General features: G+C 48.6%; 2 protein-coding genes and 3 non-coding genes across 9 annotated transcripts in view; 3 read left to right on the forward strand and 2 right to left on the reverse strand.

Annotated features, from left to right (window-relative positions):
- The window catches only part of Men (NADP-dependent malic enzyme), a 145,017-nt gene that overhangs the window by 25,200 nt on the left and 93,675 nt on the right, over window positions 1-26,142 (forward strand). Inside the window, exon 1 of one of the 3 annotated variants that reach the window (XM_077632673.1) lies at window positions 25,394-25,706. The exons of the other annotated variants lie outside the window; for them this stretch is intronic. The gene's annotated coding sequence lies outside the window, so the exon portion shown is untranslated. Of the gene's footprint in view, window positions 1-25,393; window positions 25,707-26,142 lie in introns of those variants that run through there. 3 annotated transcript variants of the gene reach the window in all.
- LOC144099407 (uncharacterized) overlaps window positions 4,615-26,142 on the reverse strand; it is a 40,634-nt gene continuing 19,106 nt past the window's right edge. For 2 of the 3 annotated variants that reach the window (XM_077632676.1, XM_077632678.1), the window contains one exon: window positions 4,615-4,931. In XM_077632676.1, the coding sequence (XP_077488802.1) occupies window positions 4,620-4,931 (312 nt within the window). In that variant the 3' untranslated portion in view covers window positions 4,615-4,619. Of the gene's footprint in view, window positions 4,932-18,954; window positions 19,884-26,142 lie in introns of those variants that run through there. The other variant, XM_077632677.1, reaches the window with a different exon arrangement.
- Window positions 7,721-7,792, forward strand: TRNAG-UCC (transfer RNA glycine (anticodon UCC)). Its single transcript has one exon. It is a non-coding gene; the product is annotated as a tRNA-Gly (tRNA).
- Window positions 9,286-9,357, forward strand: TRNAG-UCC (transfer RNA glycine (anticodon UCC)). Its single transcript has one exon. It is a non-coding gene; the product is annotated as a tRNA-Gly (tRNA).
- Window positions 16,464-16,535, reverse strand: TRNAG-UCC (transfer RNA glycine (anticodon UCC)). Its single transcript has one exon. It is a non-coding gene; the product is annotated as a tRNA-Gly (tRNA).

Below are 26,142 nucleotides of genomic sequence, written 5' to 3' on the forward strand. Positions count from 1 at the left end.
AGATAGATAGATAGATAGATAGATAGATAGATAGATAGATAGATAGATAGATAGATAGATAGATAGATAGATAGATAGATAGATAGATAGATAGATAGATAGATAGATAGATAGATAGATAGATAGATAGATAGATGGATGGATGGATGGATGGATGGATGGATGGATGGATGGATGGATGATGGATGGATGGATGGATGGATGGATGGATGGATGGATGGATGGATAGATAGATAGATAGATAGATAGATAGATAGATAGATAGATAGATAGATAGATAGATAGATAGATAGATAGATAGACGGACGGACGGACTGACAGACAAACAGACAGACAGACAGACAGACAGACAGACAGACAGACAGACAGACAGACAAACAGACGGACGGACGGACGGACGGACAGACAGACAGACAGACACTTGAGGCCTTGCCCTTTGTAACGGGTGGGCACCACTAGGTTGGGCACCCGGACCTAAAAAACAAGAAAAGCAAGAAGATTGAAGCGCACAAGAAGAGAAAGAAAGATAAACCGCACAAAAGAAGGAAAAAGAAGAAAAAAAAACACTCAAAGGCTAAAGTCAGGAGGTGGGGGGTTCGCTCATCGACCTCGTTCACTTCCGACTGTATGGCGGCAGTGGCGCCATCTGTTGTCGGCAGTCAAAAGCGTCACGACAAGGCCGCCGAGGCGAGCTTTGCAAGAACCGCGGGCACATTGGATATGCCGTTCCGGCCGTTTCGTCTCCTTTTACTGAAACGCTTACAACATTTTTGGCTAATTGAGCGGAAAAAAATATCAGAACAACTGATTTAACGAGGCTTTATCTTTCAAAGAATATTGTTTGCAACGCTCGGCTCGGCGGCCTTGTCGTGCCGCTTTGCACTGCCGAAAACAGATGGCGAGACTGCCGCCATACAGCGAAAAAAAACGTCGTCTGCAGGTTTAGTTTCGCCGATCTCTACGTAGACGATTACGTTTTCGCATCATGCACGGCTCAACTCAGTAAGAACCGTTGTCAAACTTGCTACGATACAAAAGTTACCATACTATGCAAGCTCTGTGTGCAGTTTCACCGCAAGTGAGGCAGCGACTGAGGCGGGGGAATTTTTGAAAATCTGCACGATAAAAACGCACAATACTGTATATTGTCGTTTTCGCCGTTTTTGTTCTTGGCTACTTTCCAAGCTCACTTTTTGACTCGGTGATATATTATGCGGTAATAGACATATTATGCTTGGTGTCACATTGTACTGTACGACCTTCGAATAAGTCTAATGACCTAGGGTTCTCATATCACTGTTGTTTATGCAATGCATTTTTTGATGCATTATAAACTGCCCTTGCATCTGGCTGGCACCTGTGACATGGCTTCATCTTCTGAACATGCAGTGACTATGAAAAGTCTGCGCACATGATGCCTGCCGGAGTTACGTAGGCACGTACGAAAATATGGTTCGTTTCACATATCGCCGAGCAGCACTGTTGCATTTTAGTTACAGCTTTCTGAGCGAGATTTAATTTCAAGTGAAGCGGATCTGCTCGCCTAATTCGGCACTAACTGACCTTGACGCGTTTAGACTTCGGGAAGGCATATAGCAATGTTTGCGGCCGCTAGCTCTTTTCAGGTCCCGAAAATCAACTTTGTGTTTCTGATCAACTTTGCAAATCAACTTCGTGTTCCCGAAAATCAACTCAGCATGGCATTGCGGAGTCTCAGGCGGAATTTATATTATGCTATCCCAGAAATAAATGTCTAGCATATAAATATTAGCTCGACCCATAATAAAATAGGCTAAAATTTTCTGGAAGCATGCCTGAGGTCCACCAACTTGCTGCTATATTTATATTCAATAAATACCATTAATTTAATTGTCTCCCCTTGCGCGCTGTCTTTAGCGTTTTAGTGAATGAAACCGACGAAGCAACGCGATTATATTGAAGTCTTTTTTTCATTCTTCACATATGTTGGACGTCATAGCCGTCGCTGGGCTTTTGAAACCGAAATAGTTGAATGAACAAATTCTATTATAATTTATTTAGCAGTCGTAGGCGAATACCACATGGTTTTCTATCTGTAGTACTGTCTTGCGTATCATTAAAAAGAATTGAAAGCATGAAAAAAATTTTATGTCTAAGCTCCTTCATAACGAAACAGGAAAAGTTAAAAACCTGTATCTAATTTCACATATTCATTTTAAAGGAGTATAGACAGTTAATTTTGGTGGCATGTTTTCTCTCTACAAATCACCACGCCACGTGATGTTCGCCACGCTGTTTCAGTTTCGGTTTGAATCTTTGAATGATGCCTCGTGACGTCACGTGAGGCTTTTACGTTCGCTGCATTCTGTCTCTTGATACAGGCTTGTCTAACATTGTCCTGAATTAAAACGACAAAGCAGCCATTATATCGCAGTTTTTTTATGCTTTCGTGACCTATAAGCACATGTACGCTGACGTCACAGGCATCATTGGACTGTTGAAACCATGGAGATTTTCCTTCCTCCATGGTTGAAACCGACACAGCACGAGACAGAAATTCGATTATAAATTATTTAGCGGTCGTAGGAGATTACCACTTGGTAATCCAGGTGTAATGTTGCCTTACGCATCATTAGAAAGACGGAAACACTCACCCAAAATTTAGGTGTCTGTACTCCTTTAATGTCAAGAGACTTGTTCTAACCATTCTAACGAAAAATCATGGCATCGTCATCGCATGTTCATCCCTGTACGGTCTGTTAAAGACTTTGTTATTCTTGTTTTATACAACTTGCGAATATGTATTGTTTTCAGTGTGTTATTGTGCACCTGTTAATTTAGCCATTGCTGCCGGAATGGATGAACGGAATAGATTCCAGGAGCAGGCAAGCGTATCAGGGGGCGGCAGAAAGTTCGCTGGGCAGAAGAGACTAAGAGAGAGAGAAACAACTTTATTGGCATAGAATGCCGGGATTTAGAGATGAGATTATTCAGAAGTGTGCGGGGATAGGGTGGCCGCAGCTGGCGCAGCTAAGACAGGGTTAATTGGAGATATATTTGGGAAAGGCATTTGTCCTGCAGTGGGTGAAGTTTGAAGTTTAGTTTGAAGTTGAAGTTTATTCCTTTTTCCTTTCTTACAAAGGAGGAGCCTGGACTAAAAGCTGCGGCGACAGCTTGACAATGGTCCCGGCTCCTTTACATACCCGGCAGTACAGGAGGAAAAGCGACGGCTATGCATACAACAAACATACATACATACAAAGCAAAAGTAAATAAATCAACACTTCGCAGGCCACCTATGCACATCATGCAAAAATGACAAAATAAAATGCGATGCGATGAAAAGGTCATAGATAATCATACAAAGAATGGTGCATAATAATCAGAAAGATTGCATCTGAAATTCTCAAGGAAAAGAATTCTCCCGGCAGTATTCCCGAATTTCGTGTTTTGATTTTCGGGTTATGTCAAAATTTTCTTCGTTTAATCCGTTCAGCAGAATTGGAAGGTTATAGCATAAGGATTGATTCACATAATAGGCTCTTGGTGTTGGGGTAAACCAAATTTCTCTGTGTCTTGTGTCACGGCAGCTGGTGTTTTCTCTGAGTTGTGCAAGCAAAATGATGAGGTTGTCGGGGTGTTTTAGGTGAGATTTGTAACATGATAGTAGTCTATAAGTATATAACGCAAATATTGGAAGGATTTCATACTTTACAAAAATATTCCTGGTGGGAGAAAAGAGTGGTACATTGGCAATACACCTCACTGCTTTTTTCTGAAGCATATGTATCTTGTTAAGATTTGTTATGCCTGTTGTGCCCATTTTCTTTAAGCGATAGATTAATCTTAGTATCATTATCCCACTGATTAGCACTACATTAAAAAAAATTAAAAACATTCCCCTATGCACCTTGGTTTCGGTGACTGTTGGCTCCCTTCATACAGTTTGTCAAAAGGAGTCCCTCATTTCCCTTACCTTATCTGCAATATATATATAATGGGGCCTACATTCTTATGTCATTTTTCTTCTGCGTCTGTAAAATTCATATATAGGGCTGGCATATAAAAACGCGAAAAAGATAATACGGCACTTTCTGGTGTGTGTCCCGTAGCTGCATGTGGCGTCACGGGAGCCAATGGTGGGGGAGCGACGCATTTCTTCCGCGGTGTACACCAGCGTCAAATGAAACGTGAACAGGGTAGCTGAAATCGAGAAAAACGAACACAGAAATTATAATTTCAAAGAGGGCAATACATAACGTTCCCGTTAATTCATTCTCAGCCAGTGTTATCAGGCCGTCGAAGTGCAAATCAAGTGCGCAGGTACTCAAAAAAATTGCCTGGATTAATTATATTTTCTCGTTTCTCTATTCTCACTTCAGCTCATTTGTTCACGTTCCATAAGCTGATAATGCATCGAAGCTGGCAATGATAAGCGGATTAGGCAGGCGCACATACTTTTCACCGTGGTTACGGTCCGCCATCATGGCGGCTGCTATATGACGCCAGTGCAAAGCCATATCCGTACTGAGCTTGGGCGTGGTCTTTCGGACTCGTGCATTTTGTGTTTGAAACGGAGGGAAAGGTCTTTCGGCAATAAAGAAAAAAAATGGAAACGTCTTTTGGAACCCCCCGTTTATTCACTTGGCGCCGAAGGGACGCTCGTCGTCGGGCCCCCCGAGGGCCTCGTCCGTTTTGGCGAAGGCCGGCCTGCGGGTGCAGAAGGGCAGGCAGAACCAGTTGACGAAGCCGTCGTCCGCGTCCGACTCGTGTAGCCGACGCTCCTCTTCGTCGGCCCCCCAGAACTGCCCGTACCAGTCGAGGAAACGCTGCACGGGCTTGCACGACAGTAGCCGGTCCCGCAGCGCTCGTAGCCGACCCCCGCGACGCCCAACAACGCCACCGGCTGCAGCCGCCGCAGTCTGGTCGCCGCTGTCCGTCGGCATCTGACACTGCGCATTTGGGGGGTCTTTTTTTACTGAACGTCCACCAGATACACACCCTAGACTTCGAGCAACAAGATTCAATTGATTTCAACCAGTTACAGCTGTGGAGGCCCGGTGGGAGATAACTGGTCCCACTGTTGCCCTCCCAGTGGGGAACAATGGGTCTTTCGGGACCGCGCTCTCTCATGAGCAGCCGGAATATCACAGAGCATTTCGTAACGTTTTAGCTCAAATTGTCTACCGAGGTCTTGCATTACTGTGTCACAATTCATCGCTGCTTTCTATATACGATAATTAAGATTTCATCAACTGCCCTCTACGGAGGCATTGCCTCTACCCCAGGTCTTGATGGTAGCAAATAAATAAACAGTCAGTTGGAATCAGAACGGGAGAAACTTGTCCCAGTTGGGGATCAACTGGAAAGTAGCGTCGTTCTTTTTGGGAGTGGCTGGGAAGCAGTGATGGCGTTGTAAACCGATTAAGAAACAATAAGTGAAAAACTAAATTTTTTTTATAGCGTTGTTTATTGCCTCAGGGCATAAGGTGAGTTAGGAAGAAAAGAGAAAAGAAAGAAAAAAAAACAGTGGGTGCGTGTTAAATAAAACAGGAAAGATGTGCCGATCTAATGAAGGCGAGGAGGGAGCGGTGATGTGGCCCCTGCGTCCAATCAATATATGAGGACGGGATGTATGGGCGGAGACCCGCTGCTGCCAGGTAGCGAATTCTAGTTGCCTTCAGAGCTGGGAAATCCCACAAGTGGTGAATGTCAGCCTCAGTGTCTTGTGAGTTGCAGACTGGACATCCTAGGCGGGGATATAAGTGGCGAAATTGAGGCCACGTCCGAGTTAGGCAGGAGTGAGGGCATCTCCGACCCGGATCCTCCGGAGCACAACCTCCTCTGCACGGGTAAGACCGCGGGGGAGGGTTATCGCACACGGAGGGACGAGAGCACGTGTGCGGCGCCGGTGGTGTTCCTTTTTTACGGTAGGGAGCGGGTGGCGCTCCCTCCGGTATTAATCTGGGCTGGTTATTGACTGTGCGTAGGAACTAACAATTGGGAGTGGTGTTTGGTGGACGCTATATATGGTGGCACACTACGCAGCAGTTGTCAACGACCTCGTCAGACAAATGCGTAGACTTTAGCCGTAACAGGGGTCCTCCAGCGTATACAGCGACCGCGTGACATCAGTGCCAGAAAAAAAAGAAAATGTTGCTTTCCGGAGATATCATGGGCATTACATCCGCCCAGTGAGAAGAGCGTTTAGAGCAGAAGAAAAAGTGTGCTTTTCACTAATACTCAAGGAGTAAGCAATGAAAGCAATGCATTCCCTTTCATGTTGGCGATAACTGTGTATAAAGCATATTTCACTGTCAGAGAATTAGACTGACTGATTGGATGCGCCGCGGTCCCACACACATTAGCAAGTGTTCCTCTTAGTTTTTTATTGCCCATTCTTCTCCAGAGCACCTATAGCTGTGGAGCCTGCGTTGGGAGCACGGAGACTGCCAGTGCGCGTGCAGCCAATTGCGATGGATAGCCAAGAGTGGTGGTGCCAGCCAATGCAGCGGTCAGTCCTGAACTGACCTAATATCGGAAGCTTTGTTTATGCGGTCATTACGCCAATATATATATATATATATATATATATATATATATATATATATATATATATATATATATAGCCTATTAATAACAATAATAATAATTGGTTTTTGGGGAAAGGAAATAGGGCAGTTTAGGAGAGCAAGCTGCCGGGCTAGTTCGTGATGCATGTTGTAAACAAGGAAGCGCAGAATACCGGACGAGGGACAAAGTAAGGGACACAAAAACAGGTTCACGAGCGCTCGTGAACCTGTTTTTGTGTCCCTTACTCTGTACCTCGTCCGGTATTTCGTGCTCCCTAGTTCACAAATAGAGCATTATCTGTCTCATATATCGTTGGACACCTGAACCGCACCATAAAGGAAGGAGTTAAAGAATAAAGAGGTGGCGTAGTGGAGGGCTCCGGAATAATTCCGACCACCTGGGGATCTTTCACGTGCACTGACATCGCAAAGCACACGGGCGCCTTAGCGTTTTCCCGCTATACAAACGCAGCCGCCTCGGTCGGGTTCGAACCCGGGAACCCCGGATCAGTAGCCGAGCGCCCTAACCGCTGAGCCACCGCGGCGGGTGTATTACCTATTGTCTACGCATGGATTCGATACACAGGGCATTGCTGCGCCCATTCCTGAAGCGTGTGCCACGGTACCATACAAGGATTTCTTGCTACGCCTGGCAAAGACGCTCTGGAGTTGTGGGATGTGCGGCTCCCGCCGCAACTCTTGCTCGTAGAATTCGAAGCGGTAGAAAGTGAGAGCTGTTCCGATACAGTGTTGTGGGCCTTTTTTTAGTGTTGGCTGTTATCCTGCGCTGGAAGATCAGTGCGTTTGGGAGAAAGATAGTAGACAATGTGCTGGAGAAACAGGCTAGGAGCAGATGAGATACGCAGATAACTGTCGAGTCCTTGTCTGGTCAAACTTCGCGGGCGCGTGCATCTTTTAGGTACGTGGCGCCATCTTTTGATGTATGTCGTAGTAAGCGCGTTTCATGGCCAGCCATTGCCCTGGCGCTGACCGGTCGTGAAGCGTTTTTACGCACGAAAGGCTCTAGCCTCTGCCCTCACTCACTACACTGATTTATGAACATTACGTTTAGCCTGTATGGAACAACACTGAACTCGTCCTGAAGCAGAATCAGTCAGGCACTGGTGTTTTTTTATATGATGAGACCTTGGCTTGAAGCGGCCTTGTCGGCGTCGGTGGTATAGTGGTTAGCATAGCTGCCTTCCAAGCAGTTGACCCGGGTTCGATTCCCGGCCGACGCAATTTTTTTTCCTTTTTACCACGCGCGGTTGGTGCAATACAGACTCCTTTTTGATTCCCCTAGAGCTTTTTGCCACTTCTTGCAACTGGCTCAAACAACGCCACATCATCGCTGTCGCTGGGTTTAAACCACTGACCAAGATATAGTGATTAGCATAGCTGCCTTCCAAGCAGTTGGCCCGGGTTCGATTCCCGGCCGACGCAATTTTTTTTTCTTTTTTACCACGCGCGGTTGGTGCAATACAGACTCCTTCTTGATTCCCCTAAAGCTTTTTGCCACTTCTTGCAACTGGCTCAAACAACGCCACATCATCGCTGTCGCTGGGTTTAAATCACTGACCAAAATATATAGTGATTAGCATAGCTGCCTTCCAAGCAGTTGGCCCGGGTTCGATTCCCGGCCGACGCAAAATTTTTTTTTCTTTTTACCACGCGCGGTTGGTGCAATACAGACTCCTTTTTGATTCCCCTAGAGCTTTTTGCCACTTCTTGCAACTGGCTCAAACAACGCCACATCATCGCTGTCGCTGGGTTTAAACCACTGACCAAGATATAGTGATTAGCATAGCTGCCTTCCAAGCAGTTGGCCCGGGTTCGATTCCCGGCCGACGCAATTTTTTTTTTCTTTTTTACCACGCGCGGTTGGTGCAATACAGGCTCCTTTTTGATTCCCCTAAAGCTTTTTGCCACTTCTTGCAACTGGCTCAAACAACGCCACGTCATCGCTGTCGCTGGGTTTAAACCACTGACCGAGAGGTGACGCGGGCCATGGAATCGTTTAGGCCAATCAGAAAATTCTCCTCCCCCCACACACACTAAAAGGAGAGAACCGCATTTCCTTTAATTTCGCGTTGCTTATTAGTGGTACCCATTCGCGAACGGAGCTTTCCGCATGCATCCACGTGCTAACAGTGTTGGTCAAAAGTCTCCAGGCCCTAGGTTTTTCGTTCGAGCTCCATGACGGCACCATCAAAGTCCGCAGGGCCTTGAAATTCAATAAGTTTTCTTCTCGTGGTAAAGAAGTTTCTTGCTTGACTGTTCTTTGAATGTTGCGCTATGGGGGGAATTACAGGAACGTTCATTACACTACAAGTGAACGTTGTGGCCTAAAGACTTTTGATGGCGGGTGTAGCCGGTGTTACGCTGAGGCGGCCCAGCTGCGACGCAGGGTACTTTTCCACAGTGACGTCGTTTAAATGCATTCTTGTCGGATGCAGATGGAGAAGGAAGGAATGAACGCAGTAAAATAATGAATTTAGGCCGAACGCAGTGTTGGTTTTATGTACACGCATTGAAGAAGGCCATCTGCTGCAAAGAGCAGTTTTTGCGATTTCATACTTGTGCATGCTAATCACGACACTGTTTCGTCGAAAATAACATGGAGTTAATTTTCACTAGCGACATGTTGATGAAAACAAGCCGGTGGCTAACATGAAATTGCTAAAACCCAGCCGCCCAGGCGCCTCACCAGCGGCCAGATTCCTCGTTGCTGCCTGCGTCGGTGGTATAGTGGTTAGCATAGCTGCCTTCCAAGCAGTTGACCCGGGTTCGATTCCCGGCCGACGCATGTTTTTTTTTCTTTTTTTTTTCGTACCCAGGACGTGTTGCCATTGCTGTATTGTACTGATAGCTGTTGATGACTCGAGCTCAACGAGACATGCGATCCTGGCGAAAAAATTGAAAAAAAAGATGTGCACTATGCTGACGTGTCACTGAGAGCTCTCCTCCATGCTGAGAGCCAAGTCGCGATCGGCGAGATGCGACCCTAGCTCCTTGAGCGTATGGCAGAAACAAAGAGTTGAAGACATTGACCCTTCAAGGTGTTAAAGGTGAATTTTTCCTTCCGGCTATTTGTAGTACAGTAAAGCTGGGTGAAAAAAATTAGGTGTCTTGGGAATTTCAATTTTTTTTTTTTCAGTGATAGATCCGTCAGACATGGGTGCCCTTTCACGCCCACGGCGTTTTGCAACTTCGTTAAAATGTTGCTATTGGGTGGCTTCGCAAAATAACGCGACGAAACTGGTCGGAGCCCTCCACCTCAATATATGTGACTTTGTCATAGACATAGTTTACCGGCTGTACAAAAACTCTTTGCAAGTTCCGCTGCATGCGCATATATAGGTACCCAGGTAATGCCGAACATGGTGTTACAAAATTTTCCCGTAAGTTGCAGTAACGTGTGCTACATTGGAACGTCTTTTAATGGTAAAACTAACAAATAACGTTATATGTTTTATCATCAACGTTAGTTTAGCATTCAAAGTATACATGCGGTAATCCTGTTTCAACTATTATTCTAATGTATAGAATCTACAAATAATGTTACATGTTGTATCATAAAAGTAAAGGTTTGCCGGTGGTGTTGGTCCGGTGATTTCCAGAAACTGGATGCACCGCTTGAAGGCTTCTCGATGATACGACTTACAGGCGAAGCGATTTAGTGAGAAACGAACTTTTATACAGGCTATTTACAGATGGGTTCAAACAAAGGTCAGTATACGGCCACAACTATCCGCGGCCGGCCTAGCCGACCGGCTGCACAGAGGCGAGGGACACCGCGTCCCAACAGTCAAACTGGCGCGCCTCGCACCAGCTCTCAACGGTCACTCCCTCCGCACTCGGCCAGACCGAGCGCCTGCCAGCTAGGAGTCGCTAGAGACCAAAGCACACGGGCGCGGCTCCATTCGCGGCTACACCCCGAAGATGACCGCGCCCCTTTCCACATGTAAAAATAAACGGCTAACTGCGGCTCATCAGTTTTGACGAATAGGAAAGCTCATAACTGATGCCAGCGTTTTCCCTTACCCCGAGTTCCTCCCTAGGTGGTCTCGCAATCCTTCGCCAAGGGGACAGGGGTCCAAGGTCGAGGCCGGCAGATAGCCCCGCCGTCCGGAGCGGCGAAGGAAACCGCAAGGACGAATGGGGAGACTAACCAAAAAGGCATGAGTCCCCTTCTAACGGCGTGCACCAAAGCAAAACAAAATAAAACAAAACCGGACGCGCAGCCTAGGTCACTGCCCTCTGGCGGAATATTCGCAACACATGTACAAAAAGATGCGACAGCGCGCCGAACCCTACACATTCCCCCCAAGACTCGGCTAATCTATTCAGAGATAAGCCGAGGCAATAAACAACAAGAAGGGTTCGGCAAGTCGCGGTTGAGTACCTCTGCACGAGCTTGCGAGCCCGCATGCTGCGGCCCTTCGTCACACACTCACACCCATCCCGAGGACAATGCTAATGACAGTGCCAATGACAAATACTCTCAATCTTGTAACTAAGCACATCATTCTCGGGGCACTCAAACATTCGTAATATGCAAACAAAGACAGTTCCGAGCAGTTTATATCACACTGTCCGTAATAACTGAAGCACACAAGGTAAAATCAGCATAACTGCCGACCAAGAACATTCGGTCATGTCCATCTCTGCAGTCCCTGAGTCCTGCCAACTCTGGATCCCCCCACACCCACCTACTGCATCCGCGCTTACTCGAGCCTTTTGTTTCATCTCGAGACTTGCTACCAAGGCTAGCCGTGTTGCATACCTGCGCACGGGTCCTTGTTAAGACATGGCGAGGCCTGTTAAAGGTGGAGTGGGCATGGCCAACACAGCCTACGATTCAGCGGCGTCCTCCCGGGTCGAACACTCGCACCCGCCGCCTACGACCGAATATCGGTGCGGCACAGGCGGTAAGCGCAGTGACATACCGTTTGCGCTGCTGTCTATCCAACTTACGACCCTCGTTGGCAGTCAGCGCACTCAGGCCACGCGCCTTCACTATGGACAGAGCCATGTTTTCTGAGGCCTTCATGCTTTGCGTGCTCAACTGCTGTAGCGCCTTTACGCTGGACGCCAGTCCCTCGGGCTGCATAGGCAAAGGCACGCCAAGATCGTGCCGTGATTTGGCGTGCGTCGCAAACTTTTGACGTGTTTCCGCGCTCTGTTCACGGTAAAGGACGCAGACACTGTCCACACCAGCTGATCTGCCGTATGGCAATGTCTCCACTGTAGCATTGCTTGTACCCGTGTCCGCTGTCTCAGAATCAGCTCTTGTCAGCTGCGACACCTGCGCCTCAAGCGACGCCGCTACCGCTAGCTCGATGTTTCATCCGCGTCATTGGTGAAACACCCCCGACGCACCGCTTCCATGTCGATGCGCAAAGAAAGTTCACACTGGACGCCTGCGCCTGGCGAGCCGCCCTTTTCCTCATGCGTCGCCCACCGGATGGGTTTTATCAGCCTTCACCTCCACGGGGCTCATCTACAAGCCAGCAGGTAGGGGCCGCTGTTCTCTTTCAACCTGGATTGCTGACTAAGCAGCATCCGGCAACTCAGCGCCAGCAATCTCTACATTGTGTGCCGGGACTTGCGCTTCGCTTGAAGCGCTTTCATCCCTACCGGCTTTAAGCTGCAGCAACTAACCACCTCTTCTGTTAGACTGCCCGGCGATTCGTTGCCATCTCCTCTACCCGGAGGGGGTGATCGGCTCTGAGCTCGCTCTAGCGGTACCACCTCCTGCTGCGCACTTCGCTTTTTCTGGAGAGATTCTTTCATCTCCTTGTACTCTTGTTTGGCTATCGCTAGTTTGCGCTCGAGAGATTCCAGGCTGACATCGTCGAGCTTATTTTCGAGGTAACTATCTCGCCCGGACCATAAGGCGAACCTGGCATAATGCCCACTCGAACACCTGAATGCGGCAGCGATCTCTACATTGTTTGCCGGGACTTGCGCTTTGCTCGAAGCGCTCTGAATCCCAACCGGCTTCAAGCTGCAGCAACCAACCACATCCTCTGTTACACTGCTCAGCGATTCGTTGCCGCCTCCTCTACCCGGAGGGGGTGATCGGCTCTGAGCTCGCTCTAGCGGTACCACCTCCTGCTGCGCACTTCGATCTTTCTGGAGAGATTGTTTCATCCCCTTGTACTCTTGTTCGGCTATCGCTAGTTCGCGCTCGAGGGATTCCAGGCTGACATCGTCCAGCCTGGACCATAAGGCGCGCCTGGCGTATTGCCCACTCGAACACCTGAATGCGGCCATCACACCCGTTGCTCCCTAACCCTGCGGCTCGAGCGCTACGGAGGCAAGCAAATGGGAAGGGGGACTCACTCTGCCGTCGCGTCGCTGCCCATGGCTCCTGCGACCTCTCCGAACCTCTCAGTCAGATAGCGCCTCGTCCTTTCCCACGGCTGGAGCACTCTCTTCCTCGGAGGCCTCTTGTTGCGCCTCCTAGTTGCTCCGCAGATTTGCACCAGTCTTCGTCCAAGACACTCCTCAGCTGGCGTCCCCTCTTCGACTCCAACAGCTCCAGAGGCTTCGCACCAGGATGTCGCCTCTCTTCGCTCCCAACAGCCTCCGAAGGCCGTCACCAGGAGCTCGCTTACTTCCTCCGCAACGGCGCTCACTTGTCGCGATGATCAGCCGCAGCGGCGGGGCCTCTCACCAAGGTGTCGCCCTCCGCTGGTGTCCCATAGCGCCCGTGTCCGCTCCGCAGAAAGCCGTGTCCGCTTGAATCTTCCAACTGCCGCCGTTGCTCAGGGATACCACTCTGTGTCTGTTGAAGGCCTCGTCTTCGGCGTTTGACGCCCGATGCGGTTCGCACCTTCGTACCCCCGTAGCCTGTCGTCCTTTCGGTATCTCGCCTTGGATGCCGAACTTCGTCGTTCTCTCCGTGGATGTCTTCGTCCGTTCCTCGGGGCCGCTGCAGACCACCAGTACTGTCGACTGCGCCAGTAAAGGTTTGCAGGTGGTGTTGGTCCGGTGATTTCCAGAAACTGGATGCACCGCTTGAAGGCTTCTCGATGATATGACTTGCAGGCGAAGCGATTTAGTGAGAAACCAACTTTTATACAGGCTATTTACAGATGGGTTCAAACAAAGGTCAGTATACGGCCACAACTATCCGCGGCCGGCCTAGCCGACCGCCTGCACAGAGGCGAGGGACACCGCGTCCGAACAGTCAAACTGGCGCGCCTTGCACCAGCTCTCAACGGTCACTCCCTCCGCACTCGGCCAGACCGAGCGCCTCCCGCTAGGAGTAGTTTGAGACAAAAGCACACGGGCGCGGCTCCATTCGCGGCTACACCCCGAAGATGACCGCGCCCCTTTCCACGTGTAAAAATAAACGGCTAACTGCGGCTCATCAGTTTTGACGAATAGGAAAGCTCAGAACTGAAGTCAGCGTTTTCCCTTACCCCCGAGTTCCTCCCTAGGTGGTCTCGCAATCCTTCGCCAAGGGGACAGGGGTCCAAGGTCGAGGCCGGCAGATAGCCCCGCCGCCCGGAGCGGCGAAGGAAACCGCAAGGACGAATGGGGAGACTAACCAAAAAGGCATAAGTCCCCTTCTAACGGCGTGCACCAAAGCAAAACAAAATAAAACTAAACCGGACGCGCAGCCTAGGTCACTGCCCTCTCGCGGAATATTCGCAACAACGTGTACAAAAAGATGCGACAGCGCGCCGAACCCTACAATAAAGATTACATTTAGCGTTAAAATTAAACATTATTGTAACATTTTTTTTAATCATAACTGTAAAACAATGCAAATATAGTTCAAGAATTGTGTCCGAGAAATTTTCCCACTGTTAATACAGTGAAGATGTCCTTCAACGAGCAGTACTTTGCAATAAATCTGTTAGATTGTTGCCTGCCATATAGATCATGCTCAGCGCCATTATTTTGTTAGAAAACTTTATTTATTATCTATTCAGCACTATCATTCATGGGCACGGTGCTCATGAAACACCCTTCAATAGTACCTATATAAGCTTGTCTCCATGGTATACGTTAATTCGGAGGTGAGTGAGTTACACGTATTCATTGTGGTGTAACATAGAACCCAAGTGTGGCTCCCTTTGTTGGTCCTTGCAAAGCTCTGATTAATCAGTCTACCATCACAACTGGCGGACCCGCATCCTCTTACGCGATTATTTTCCCGTTTTAGTAACAGCTGTATTTATGTAGCTTTAATCTTTAATTACGGCGTAGTTAAGGTCATTGCAACGTTTATTTATAACTTCTCAGGAACGTTAGAGAAGATGGACATTAGGAACAGTAGATCAGTGTGCGACCAAAACAAAAATGTAACATTGATGCAAATTTCGGGGCAACCTGGGTATGTAGGGCACCTGGTTTGTCCGGTATGTGCCCACTTAGTTCATCCCCATTATGCCAAAATTCTCCATTGCAGAGTTTTTATCTACAGAGAGTGCATTAATCACGCCCCAAGGAAGATTTCACTTTGTTGTAGGCAGATGTATAAGGACAATTTTGTTTCGGGAGGAGCCCAGTCCACTTTCTTTTATCGAGCTTGCGCCGGGAAGGGGGGCGGGGGGGATGCTGGGAGTACATGCCGAACAAACAACGAGAGCACTGGTAAGAGAAATGGGAGGTTAGCATTAACAGCGTAATTTTCGTGGGAATACGTTTCTGGGTAAAGAGTCTTCTCTCCAGAGAGTTACCAATAAAAAGCAAACACTCACTATTCGGAAGTCACTCTAATGGTGTCTTCTACTGGTCGCTCCCGCGATCCGGTTAGGATCTGGCAGAGTGGGAGTCGCTCTCGCTCTGAGCGCATAGCGAGACTAGTCAAGCCGAATGGTCAGCGAGTTTTTAGAGCGGAAGCGCAGGGGGCAGAAGGGGGACGTAACTTCCGGAACCACGACGCGGTACCGCTGCTGATGTCAACAGTAGCTGCACGTAAGGTCCCTTGATTACCTTTAGCCGCACGTGGTCGCACACAGTTTGCATCGCGGTCACCGCTTAGCCTGTATCGATCGCTACCCCGGCTTTCCGTCCCACGGGACGCTCATTTTTCGAACGTCGCCTTGTTGATGGCACTGTCGCCCTCGTCTGAGCTGCTGCTGGAATCGCTGTTGTCATGCGACAGCAACACTAACCGCGGTCCTAGCGTATGCTTATTCGGCGTTTCCTCACACAGCGCGGCACCCGCAAAACACAACACAGCAGGACGCTACTACTGCGTCAAAAGCCTACACTTGTTTCTGCCTACGCGCAGGGGACGCCGAGGCCTCACACCGCTTTCGCGAAATGGCCGAAGTGGCTCTGTCACATGGACTCATCTCGGAGCCGCTCCGACTTTTTTCTCGGAGCGCGTCAGAGCGCTTTGAGCTGGAGGCGAGCGCCCAGAAAGAACCAGCCGAATGTAGTCAGAGCGGCCGGTTTCGACCAGCCGAATGTGCGGTCGCCTCTCAGAGCGCTCTAGAGCGATCTAAAGCGACCACTCGAAGACACCACAAATGTCTTTGACAGAGAGTTGCTCTTCGCAGGAAGTTCTATAATGCATTGTCTAATTTTTAAAACTCTCTCAGTGTTTTTTTTTTCTTCATGCAAAGTTCTCTGTCAGAGTTACAGCTTTGCGAGTGCGCCTAGGCAGCAGCCGGTGGGCTCCCCCACATAGCTCTGCACGAGGGACAGAGGATCAGCACCGGCAACCAGTTTCCGCATACGGCCCTTTAGCTCTGCACAGCTCTGATAAACAGAACACAAAACGGGAAAAACCAAAACTGTGGCCTGCGCCGGTAACCTTATCTTAACGGATGGAAAGAAATAATGAGCACTGAAATTAGTGGCAATACTGCGCGCCCCAGCATGGCCGAAACAGCCACAGCGGCGTTTTATTTGCGTGATAATGAAAACTAAAAAAAATACAGATGCGTCGGCCGGGAATCGAACCCGGGTCAACTGCTTGGAAGGCAGCTATGCTAACCACTATACCACCGACGCGGCCGTGCCGTACGAGCAGCTGTTTTATTGAAATTGCCAATGTCCAGCTTTCGCTTAATGTAAAATGCGAAGATCTAACCCATTAATGCGGCATTTAACCAATACAACGTCGCGATAAATCGCACTCAGTCTTATAGCGTGGCATTCCAGGTATAGCTAGCAGTTGCAAGGTGATTGGCCGAGACGACAATGGTCTCCTAGGTCGTGTTATAAATTCGTTCTTGAGGTGCATCAGACTGTAGGTTTTCGGCCACTTACTCGGTTCGATTAATAACAGTAAGAGCAATATAATGAGTATTAATCCGCCGGCAATTCCCTTTTCATCGTTTCTGTGGCGCGTTGTTAAGAGAATGGTTACAGAAGGGTAGACTGTGATAGGGAGTATCGCCTCCCCCGTAACTCCATCACACGGGAAGGGAGTGCTCACTCCCACCCAGGAGGAAGGCATGTTTTTTTTTTTCATTTCTTTTTCTCTGCCACACACGTTGTCATGGCACACCATCTCGAAAACTGACCACTGTGGTCTCTCACAGTAGTCCGATTCGCCATCTCTTTCAGCTGGTGCTCGAAGCCGTTAGCGTGTGGGCCTTTGTCCGTGCTCTGCAGTGACAACAGCTACGCCCGATTTAAACAAGCTGTACAAACGGTTCCATAGACACGAATTCGTTCGCGTGTAGATCTACCGTCTCGAAACACAAGAGGCAAGCATGGACCGTGGACGCCTTTCTATTCGCTGCCTTGTACAGGCTAGTGACATTCGCCTTCGCATCCTGTTTTTAACGCAGGCTTGTGATTCCGCGGGTTAGTGAATGCATTCCAAACAAATTCGGTTTTAAACTTGGAATAGCTGTCCCCAATTTTCCGTTGAGCTTTGTATAACAAATGTTGTACTGTATGCCCCACATACGAACTTGAGAAGAGCGCTTAGGTGTCGTATCGTTTGTTCGGTCTTGTGTCAGGTCGGCTGAGTCGATTCTTTGCTCAGCGGACAGTAACAAGGCAACCGCGAACGCGTGGCGGTCGCTTACAGGAGTTCGAACCCGACCGCGGCGGCTGCGTTTTTATGGAGGAAAAACGCTAAGGCACCCGTGTGCTGTGCGATGTCAGTGCACGTTAAAGATCCCCAGGAGGTCGAAATTATCCCGGAGCCCTCGACTACGGCACCTCTCTCTTCCTTTCTTCTTTCACTCCCTCCTTTACCCTTCCCTTACGGCGTGGTTCAGGTGTCCAACGATATATGAGACAGATACTGCGCCATTTCCTTTCCCCCCAGAACCAATTATTATTATTATTATTATTATTATTATTATTATTATTATTATTATTATTATTATTATTATTATTATTATTACAGGACAGACAATTGGTCTCTCAGTCGTTGGCCAACCGCTTCTTGTTCACTTTGTTACGCATGGTTCGCTCTCTGTTTCGTACCTTGAGCAACCCAACCCGCACCAAGGACTTCCCTCGATCGAACGGTGGTTAGTCGAGGCGCCCGTTTTGTCCGCGTCGATCGATAGTAGTGGTCATATGACGTACGTCCCCGGGACACTACACCTGGATGCCAACCGGCCCAGGGCCTCTGCCCCTCTGTACCCGCGCTCTCGTTTTACGCAGCGTGGAATTTCAAGTGCGCTCGCATAATTTCAGAGCGTCAACTTTCCGGACAGTCGCTGGATCACTTCTGACAGGTAATTTGGCGACATTAGTATGGAGCCGCGAAGCACCTGACAGAGCATGCCGCCATCCGCTCGTGAGGCATGACCTCATACGCGGTCCCCAGCTGGCAACTTTCCCCTCATTTCTATTTTCTACTGACTATGACAAGGAATATTTAGCCGCAAATAACAAGCTGGCGTCCCGGTTCGTCATTTCTATACACTCATGAAGTATATATACTCCTCATACCCTTCACGTAAAGCCCTCACCCGACCGCCGTTGCGGGACCTGAAATAAATAACTAAATAAATGCTTGGATTTGGATTGGGAATAGTTGATTTAGTCACAATGCAGATGCAGACGGTCCGCGCTAGATGGCCTCCAGCCCATGGCTATAGGGGCAAGCTTAGCGGCCCACTCGGCGGCCAAGGCTTGAAATACGTGGAGCACTCGCGGCGAGAGTGGACACTTCTTCAACCCCTTTTCCTCTCCTTGCGTATGACCATACTTAATGTGTCTTCCCGTTATCGCGCAGCTGGTCTGAACTTTGTCGTCACGTAAATGTGCGCTATAGCCTTGCACGGTCCTTTTTTTTTTTGCCTGTTTTGGTCCCGCAGGGATAATGCGCGAAGTACTTGACGCGGCGACGCAGCAGTGTTTCAGCCAGAATGCGTATTGTCGCGGGAGTGGGGGAGTCCCCCTCCCCATTTCTATCGCAAACCCTTCCCTGTGCACACCCATGCGTGTGGTTGTGGCTCACCTGGGCGGTGTGTTCCTTTTCCGAGCGATGTGAACGACCTGGCCGAGTGCGAGGGTCCAGTCTCCGACCGTGGTGCCACCCACTGCGGTGCTCAGCTTCTTCTTCTCGCTGCCGGTGGCTAATGAAGGGGCGCTCCTACCCGTGGCCCGTTTGCCTACGAGTATTTGTTGCGATGTCCCTATTATGCGCGGCATAGCTATGTCGACGTGGTGTGGTCAGCAGAAATGTAGACCATACCAAGCATTCTGGTCAAAATCATGTTTGAGCGGGAAACCGTTTATGAACGAAATTTTCCATATAATGTAAGATTTCGCTATAACAATCAATAGATCAGCCGACGGCAGCCATGCAGTTTTTTTTTGTTAACGTTTTCGCTATCGTCAAAAGCTTTCCCCATTGGTTTTCTATATCAGCCTTAACGGCTCGAGGCGATCGCTGGAAAATCTTTAATATGAGATTTTGCTACATATCAGAATAATGGACCATTGCCTTAAATGTTCCCATAACAGTGTCTTACGGTTTTTTCAAAATTTTTGCCCGAGAATGTTGGACATGCTTGTTTGTAGCGACAGTTCGTAGGCGAACGTTTTTACAGCCAGTGCACAGGTGTATAGTGTTGGGACAAAGTGGTATACTCGAACGACTTGCACTTGCCAGCATTTAGTTCCGTGAACCGTTGTTTACACTAATTAGATGTACTAGAAGAACGTTAGCACCGTCCTCTGAATTATTTCCCGAAGAAAACAGCTCAGCCTAGATATAGGTGAATTCCAGGTGGTACAGCGGCAGCAAGGCCATTTATGTAAATGAGAAACACAGTGAGCCTGTAGCGTGCCCTAGGGGTCCGGCCGCAGAAGACGACGACACGCCCCTGCACAACAACAACAACAACAACAACAATCTGCCAAGCGCGAGCCAATTCGATTTTTCGTGGCTGCTCAGCGGAATGGCGGTGGAACTGAACTGCTTTGAATGATAATTATGATTTAAAAATGAAATAAACTGCGATTAGTTACTTAAAAAAAATATTCCGCAGATATACTACATTGTATACGCAATGTTCAGTTGGTTTAGCTTGTGGAGTAAAAAGCGGGGACCTGCCTTGTCAAATTCTTTTTAGTAGTCAGGGAAAGTTAGGCCAAATTTTGATTAGGTACTTAAAGAAGCTGAAAGAGTGAAGTTGGACTTTGCGTGGAGATAATAACTTTAAAAAAGCAGTGCTGCGCCGATGTACGGAACGTAATGAAGACGGTTAAAATTTAGCTTTTCAGTAATTTACAGAACATACTGGTGAGTGCAATGGGGCGATGATTCTTGTCCCGATTTTCCACTTGCGGGAGGAGTAAAATCCTTGGCTAGTGTCCTTGGAATGTAAGAGATAGTACTTAGATCAAATTTTGGCGTTGATGCAGTCGTTGGATACAATTTCGACTTTGATGCAAACATTGGATACAAGTCAAGCAGTCAGTCATAAACAGTGGTGAAGGTAACGTTTTGTGAGCATGAAAATTCTTCACAGAAGTTTCATTAAGAACAATGACGCATATGTATTAGCACGATTTGGGTCCTGTTACGCATCTACCAAATTTTTACATCGCCACTTAGTGAGTTCATCACGAGGCGAACTTTGACGTTAAATGATGTCTCGGATAGTGCAGTATAAGACAAGAAATTTAGTAGCATGTTTCCAGTCCCGTTAGGTAAGCGCCAGCTGCGGCTTTGTACACCCGGCAGATGGCGTTACGTGGTGATTGTGTGGTGGAGAAATAGTCGCGATTTTTTCCTTCTTTTTGGACACAGCTACGTGATACGGCCGGTGTACACCGGGTCACAGGATTTGAGAAATTAGAAGTGATGGAGGGGCTGGAAACGAATCTCTTAGTTATTCGGAAAACTATTACTCTGCTGAACGTACCCCGGTTAGTTTGAACAAAAGAATTGACTACAGCACGATGATAGCGAGTCTTCTGTGCGTTTCAATTCTCGCTGAGCCACTGTGCATGCTGGAAGCGGTGGTGTAGCTTTTGCTCGGTAATAAATGTTTTAGCTTGCGAATTTAACGAGGTTTGCCAACTGAGGCGAATTCATTACCACGGGGGAAATCCATTACGTTACATAATGTTAAAGGAATACCCGAGACGGCAGTTACAAAACGAGAAGAGATTCGCCTTGAATTACTTTTTCCGTGCCTGGCTGCTGCCGCAATGGAGCCTGCGGCCGCTTCTATCCTCCTCATGCCTCTAAGCATTCGACACAAGCCAGTAGAATTCTCACAACTGAGGCATCTCTGTATTAGAAGGCGTTAATCTTGTAATCATGCGAGGAATTAGTTTTCGCTCGGCTAAGGCCACCTCCAGCACTACACCGCCGTGTTTTAGGGAAAGACATAGAAAAACTTCCATGCTGAGATGCATAAACACCGCGAGTTTCACCACACAACCGCTGCCGCCGTGGATGTTGATACAGTCCTCAGCAAACTGGCTGTGCCCAAATTCCATATGAGGGATCGGTTCTGCTCTAACGACGGGCTCTGAATTTATAGTGTGAATGCGTTCTTTTTTGCTGAAAAAGAAGGGATTTTTGGAAACGAGCCGCTGTGCGTGCGCCAGGAAAGACTCCTAGAGGCGAAGCCTGCCGTTTGAAATAGCGTTGTGGCTGGACTGGTCGCTTATGTCAGGAGGAAGAGGTTTATTTATAAAAGTAGAGGAGTCTGATCACCTACGATTCTCTGTAGTGTGCTACTTTGCACAATAGGCTGCCACTGACCTCTACATGCGAACGTAGCGAGGGCTATGCAAACATCAAGTAATGCGCATGCGTAATAAGCTTATTGAAGTAGATCCATTGCGGTCCATTCTTATTCGGTCTAGTATCATTCACGCTCAATCGTTCGAATGAAATGGCCACGACCGCGTGGTCGGCGCTTAGACTGCACGCGAAGTTTTTGCAGGTCGCTGCATTGCAAGTATTCAGTAAACTTAAACATAGCGAGCGGAGAGAGACGCAATGCTTGACGCGTCCCTATCGGCAGCCAGATAGCCGAATCAGGACCTAAGCTGAATGGGGACACGGCTTGTCAGTCTGAACAGACTGAAGTGCCTTATCATATGCGTAAGGCGAGCGCACGCGGCATCTGCAGCATGCGTGTGCGGTGGAGGGCACTGGCTCATGCTCAAACGGCTGTATTGTGTGTCCTGTGTTTGTCGTTAGAGGAGCTCGAACTTTTGACCGCAACGGTGGCCTAGTGGTTTGAGCATCCGCCTCAAGAACGCGAAAAGTTCGGGGTTCGATCCCCACTGCTACCGGGTGCCCACCGGTTTTAGTGCGAAAGCATTACTTCACGGGGTCACACCGAACCAAGAATCTTGTGGCTTGCACCACCTTTTGGGTGCAGAAATAAAATAAATATTGCCACGACTGGGTCTCCAACCCGCGGCGACGCGAACATATCAACTTCACTGGCCAGTGCACGATAGCATTGATGCTACCACCGCAGCCGATCACGTCTCGGGTTAAACTGCAACACGCTTTCGCGCTGTACAGTGCACATGGTCTTCTTCATCAACTTCCATCAGATGAGAGCTTAACCTGAGTCGAATATCGTCGCCAGACTTGCCGACGACTCAGCAAAGCAAAACCATGAGCCGAGTAGGCTAAACACATGCTTTCGCATGTATACTAGGTTTAACTACGTTAAAACCCTACCGCTTTTTTCAGTGGATACAGTTTTCCCTTGGCATAGTGATTGGCTTCTCTAAGGTGAATTTCTTCAACAAAAAAATGGGTCGTTGACCCCAGCTAGAGTAGAGGGCAACACCTTGTGCCACGGCGCTTAAATAGCTGAGTTGCCCCTGTGCCCTTAAAGTCAAGTCACCATCATCAGAAGCTCGGGCTTCCCCTCCGGACTGTATGACGCTCTCAACCCTGTCATTCGCGCGAATTCGCGGCGTGCGTCGAAACTGTTCCCTCACTAACAGCGGAGGGCACGGACATCGTCAATACTGGAGTAAACTCCGTGCGGCGCCGGGGAAACCAGCGATTTTCTCTAATGTCTGCGAGCATGTCGGCTTTCCCAGCGGTGGGACGCTTGGAAAAGGTGCTGCGTCATAACCCCCGGGACCCATCGGTTTCACCGTTGCTGTTTATGGCACGTAAGCAAATGGTACCTTGGAACTACGACGTTAAAAAAAAAAACGAAACATAAAAAGAAGCTCAAACCGATGTCCGTTTGAATCAACTGACATGCGGTACTTTTTCCTTTCATTTGCACGTTGGAGAGCTCGTACTGTTCAAAACGTTTTTCAGTTTTGAGTGATGCTGTTCGGGAGAGCCTCTAAATGGAATGCAAGGGCTGCATGTTGTTACTCGTTTAATTTACCTACACGTCATTGCAATTGTGAAGAAACTCACGGAGGTTAATGGTGCCTTTATTCGTAACTGCATTCTGGTCTCTGAGAAGATTGAAAGTAATTCTGAGCTTACTAAGCTATTTTTTTTTATCTTTAGCGCTATCAGCGCAATTTCGTGTTTCGTAGTTGCAGACGGGCCGTGTATGTTATGCTGGGAATGGCAGACCGTATACGATTATTGCAGTGCGACGTGTTGTCGTGGCCCACCGTTTCTTCTTTTTCTTTGTCCACAACAATAGACACTGCCCGCACCTGGGGTGAAAAGCACAGGTGCAAGCGGTGAAGCGGTTAAACTGGAGCGCATTCATCGCAGGCTTTGAATAAAAAAAAAACGAAATGGCGGAGTGCATGCTGCAACAACAAGTTTGATACCGTCTGTCTTGAACTCTAGATGCCTTTGTAAAAGCGCAGTCTGTGATTTCTCACATCAACTTAAGCACCGCCTCCGTCTTCCCGTCCTCGTTGACATCAGAAGAAGTACGGTCGAACCTCGTCATAACGAAACGTTCTGCAACGAAATAATGGATATAACGAAAGAATGACTATTCCCTCCGGAAACTCGGTCAACACAGGCTGTAACGAAGTAATCGCCGGGCCCCTTCAATTTCGTTGTATGTTCAACTGTAGAACCTTGCTTCTCGCCCCCATATATTATATGATTACGTCCTTGATACCGGGCTCTTGGTTTACGTCGCAGTAATCCCATGCTTCCGATAGTAAATATGCGCTCGGCGACTGATCCGGAATTCCCGGGTTCGAACCCGACCGCGGTGGCTGTGTTTTTGTGGAGGCAAAACGCTAAGGCGCCCGTGTGCTGTGCGATGTCAGTGCACGTTAAAGATCCCCAGGTGGTCGAAAATTTTTCCGGAGCCCTCCACTACGGCACCTCTTTCTTCCTTTATTCTTTCACTCCCTCCTTTATCCCTTCCCTTACGGCGCGGTTCAGGCGTCCAACGATATATGAGACAGATACTGCGCCATTTCCTTTCCCCAATAACCAATTATTATTATTATAGTAATTATCTCCAAGCTTTCGTGTTTCTTCCTCATATGTAGCAGCCATCGATAAACCCTTGTGCACATAAATCCAAAAAAAAGTTACTGAGGTCTATGTCGGCGTAGGGGTGATTTCAAAGATATGGCATTGCGTCCACCTTGTAGATTTCTTACTTGCAACGCAGAAACGGTGTGCGAGCCAGGTATATGTTGAATGAAACCTGTGTGGGTGTTGCGTTATACGATCGTGTAATCTCGCTCTCTCTCTTTCCCTCTTTTTCTCACTAAACTAAAAAAAAAAAAGCTAAAGCCCATCGCGAGATAGGCAGACACACGTAAGATTAGCCTGGTTTGTACGCAGAGATATCTCTACGCAGTGCGCACGATAACCGTGGCCGTCGTAGGAGATAAGAGCGCGATATTCCGCCCTTCTCGACGTTCGGAGATAACATAGCTCGCGAGGCCGAGCGAAGAAAAAATGGCTTCGAAAGCGGCTCGTCTATTTATATCTAAGTGCCATTGCGTGAAGGCTGCCCAATTGGTCAAGGGGGGAGTTTTGGCTTAAGACTCATTGGCTTTTTTCTGCCGGCGTTACAACAATCACCCTACCCACTTCACATCATGTCCCAAGGCTGTTATGTGTTAGTGTCTTGGTCCTTTTTTTGGTTTATTTGTTGTCTGGTTTTGTCTTCCACACACACGGTAGCACTCCTTTCACGACCAGCGGCGGCGCCGGGTCAGCTAAGGCGGGGCTTTCCTGCATGGCGCCACTTCACGTTGTTTCCTCTTTCGTTGCTTGTTTTTTTTTTCTCTCTCTTTGTCTTTCAGGGGAGCCGCAAAGGTTACGCGACGTCATAACGGGCCGGGGAAAATTGCTTGGCTCGTCCTGGCGCAGACGTCGGAAAACAAAGCGAAACGCGCACGCGCGCGGCCTACGCAGGATAAGCACAAAAAAGAGAGAGAGAGAGAGAAAAATGAATCGAAGAGAACTCGCGCGACGTATGCGTATCACGTGGTCGGTCGACGCGCGCATGCCGAAAGCGGCAGCTGCTCTTGCTCGTTGCCGTTGCTCGTCCGGCCGTCACTGCCGGTCCGTGTGTGCGCGTGAAAGCCTGAACGAGAACAAGGAACTCAGCCGATCGTGCCAAAGTGAAGAACCGTTCGGAGTGTAGCTTACAGCTCCCCACAACTTCGTATCGACGCCTCCCGCGAACGCCCGCCTTCGAGCGTAGCAGCAGAGAGCGAGGCTCGTCGTCTGCTATACGAACACCGGCGTCGTCTGCTCGCGCAGCGTCGTCCGATCGGCAACAGCCGGTGGTTGCGTCATTCTACGCTGCTTCGCAACCTGTGAGTTTCGCTTTTCTGTGCTCTGTATCTGTTTCGAGACCTTTTCGACGTACGCGTTTACTGAATCGCTACTCTTGTTCATCCTTCGGGGTCTAAGTGAAAGTTATGCAGAAGATGGGCGGAACTACAGGCGATTTGAAGCCTAATGCGAAACTGTCAGCAATGAACGACCGCGCAGCACCGTTGAACCGAGTGATATAAATGCATCACTGCGACTACCGTAGATTGCACGTGGGCTTTGACTCGAATATAAGCCGCGCGAGATAAAGCGGCTGACGTAAGCTTGCGTGCTGCCGAGCTGTGCGTTATCCCAGTGCAGAATGAATAGCGGGCGCTGCTCTCACTGCGGCATTTGTCGTGATTGCAAGCTCCAAGTCGTATATTTGCTGGTTGACTTGGCTTGAAACCATAAAATTGCATCGAAAAAGACATTGCT

The sequence above is a fragment of the Amblyomma americanum genome, chromosome 7 (genome assembly GCF_052857255.1).
Source record: "Amblyomma americanum isolate KBUSLIRL-KWMA chromosome 7, ASM5285725v1, whole genome shotgun sequence".
Lineage (NCBI taxonomy): Eukaryota > Metazoa > Arthropoda > Arachnida > Ixodida > Ixodidae > Amblyomma > Amblyomma americanum.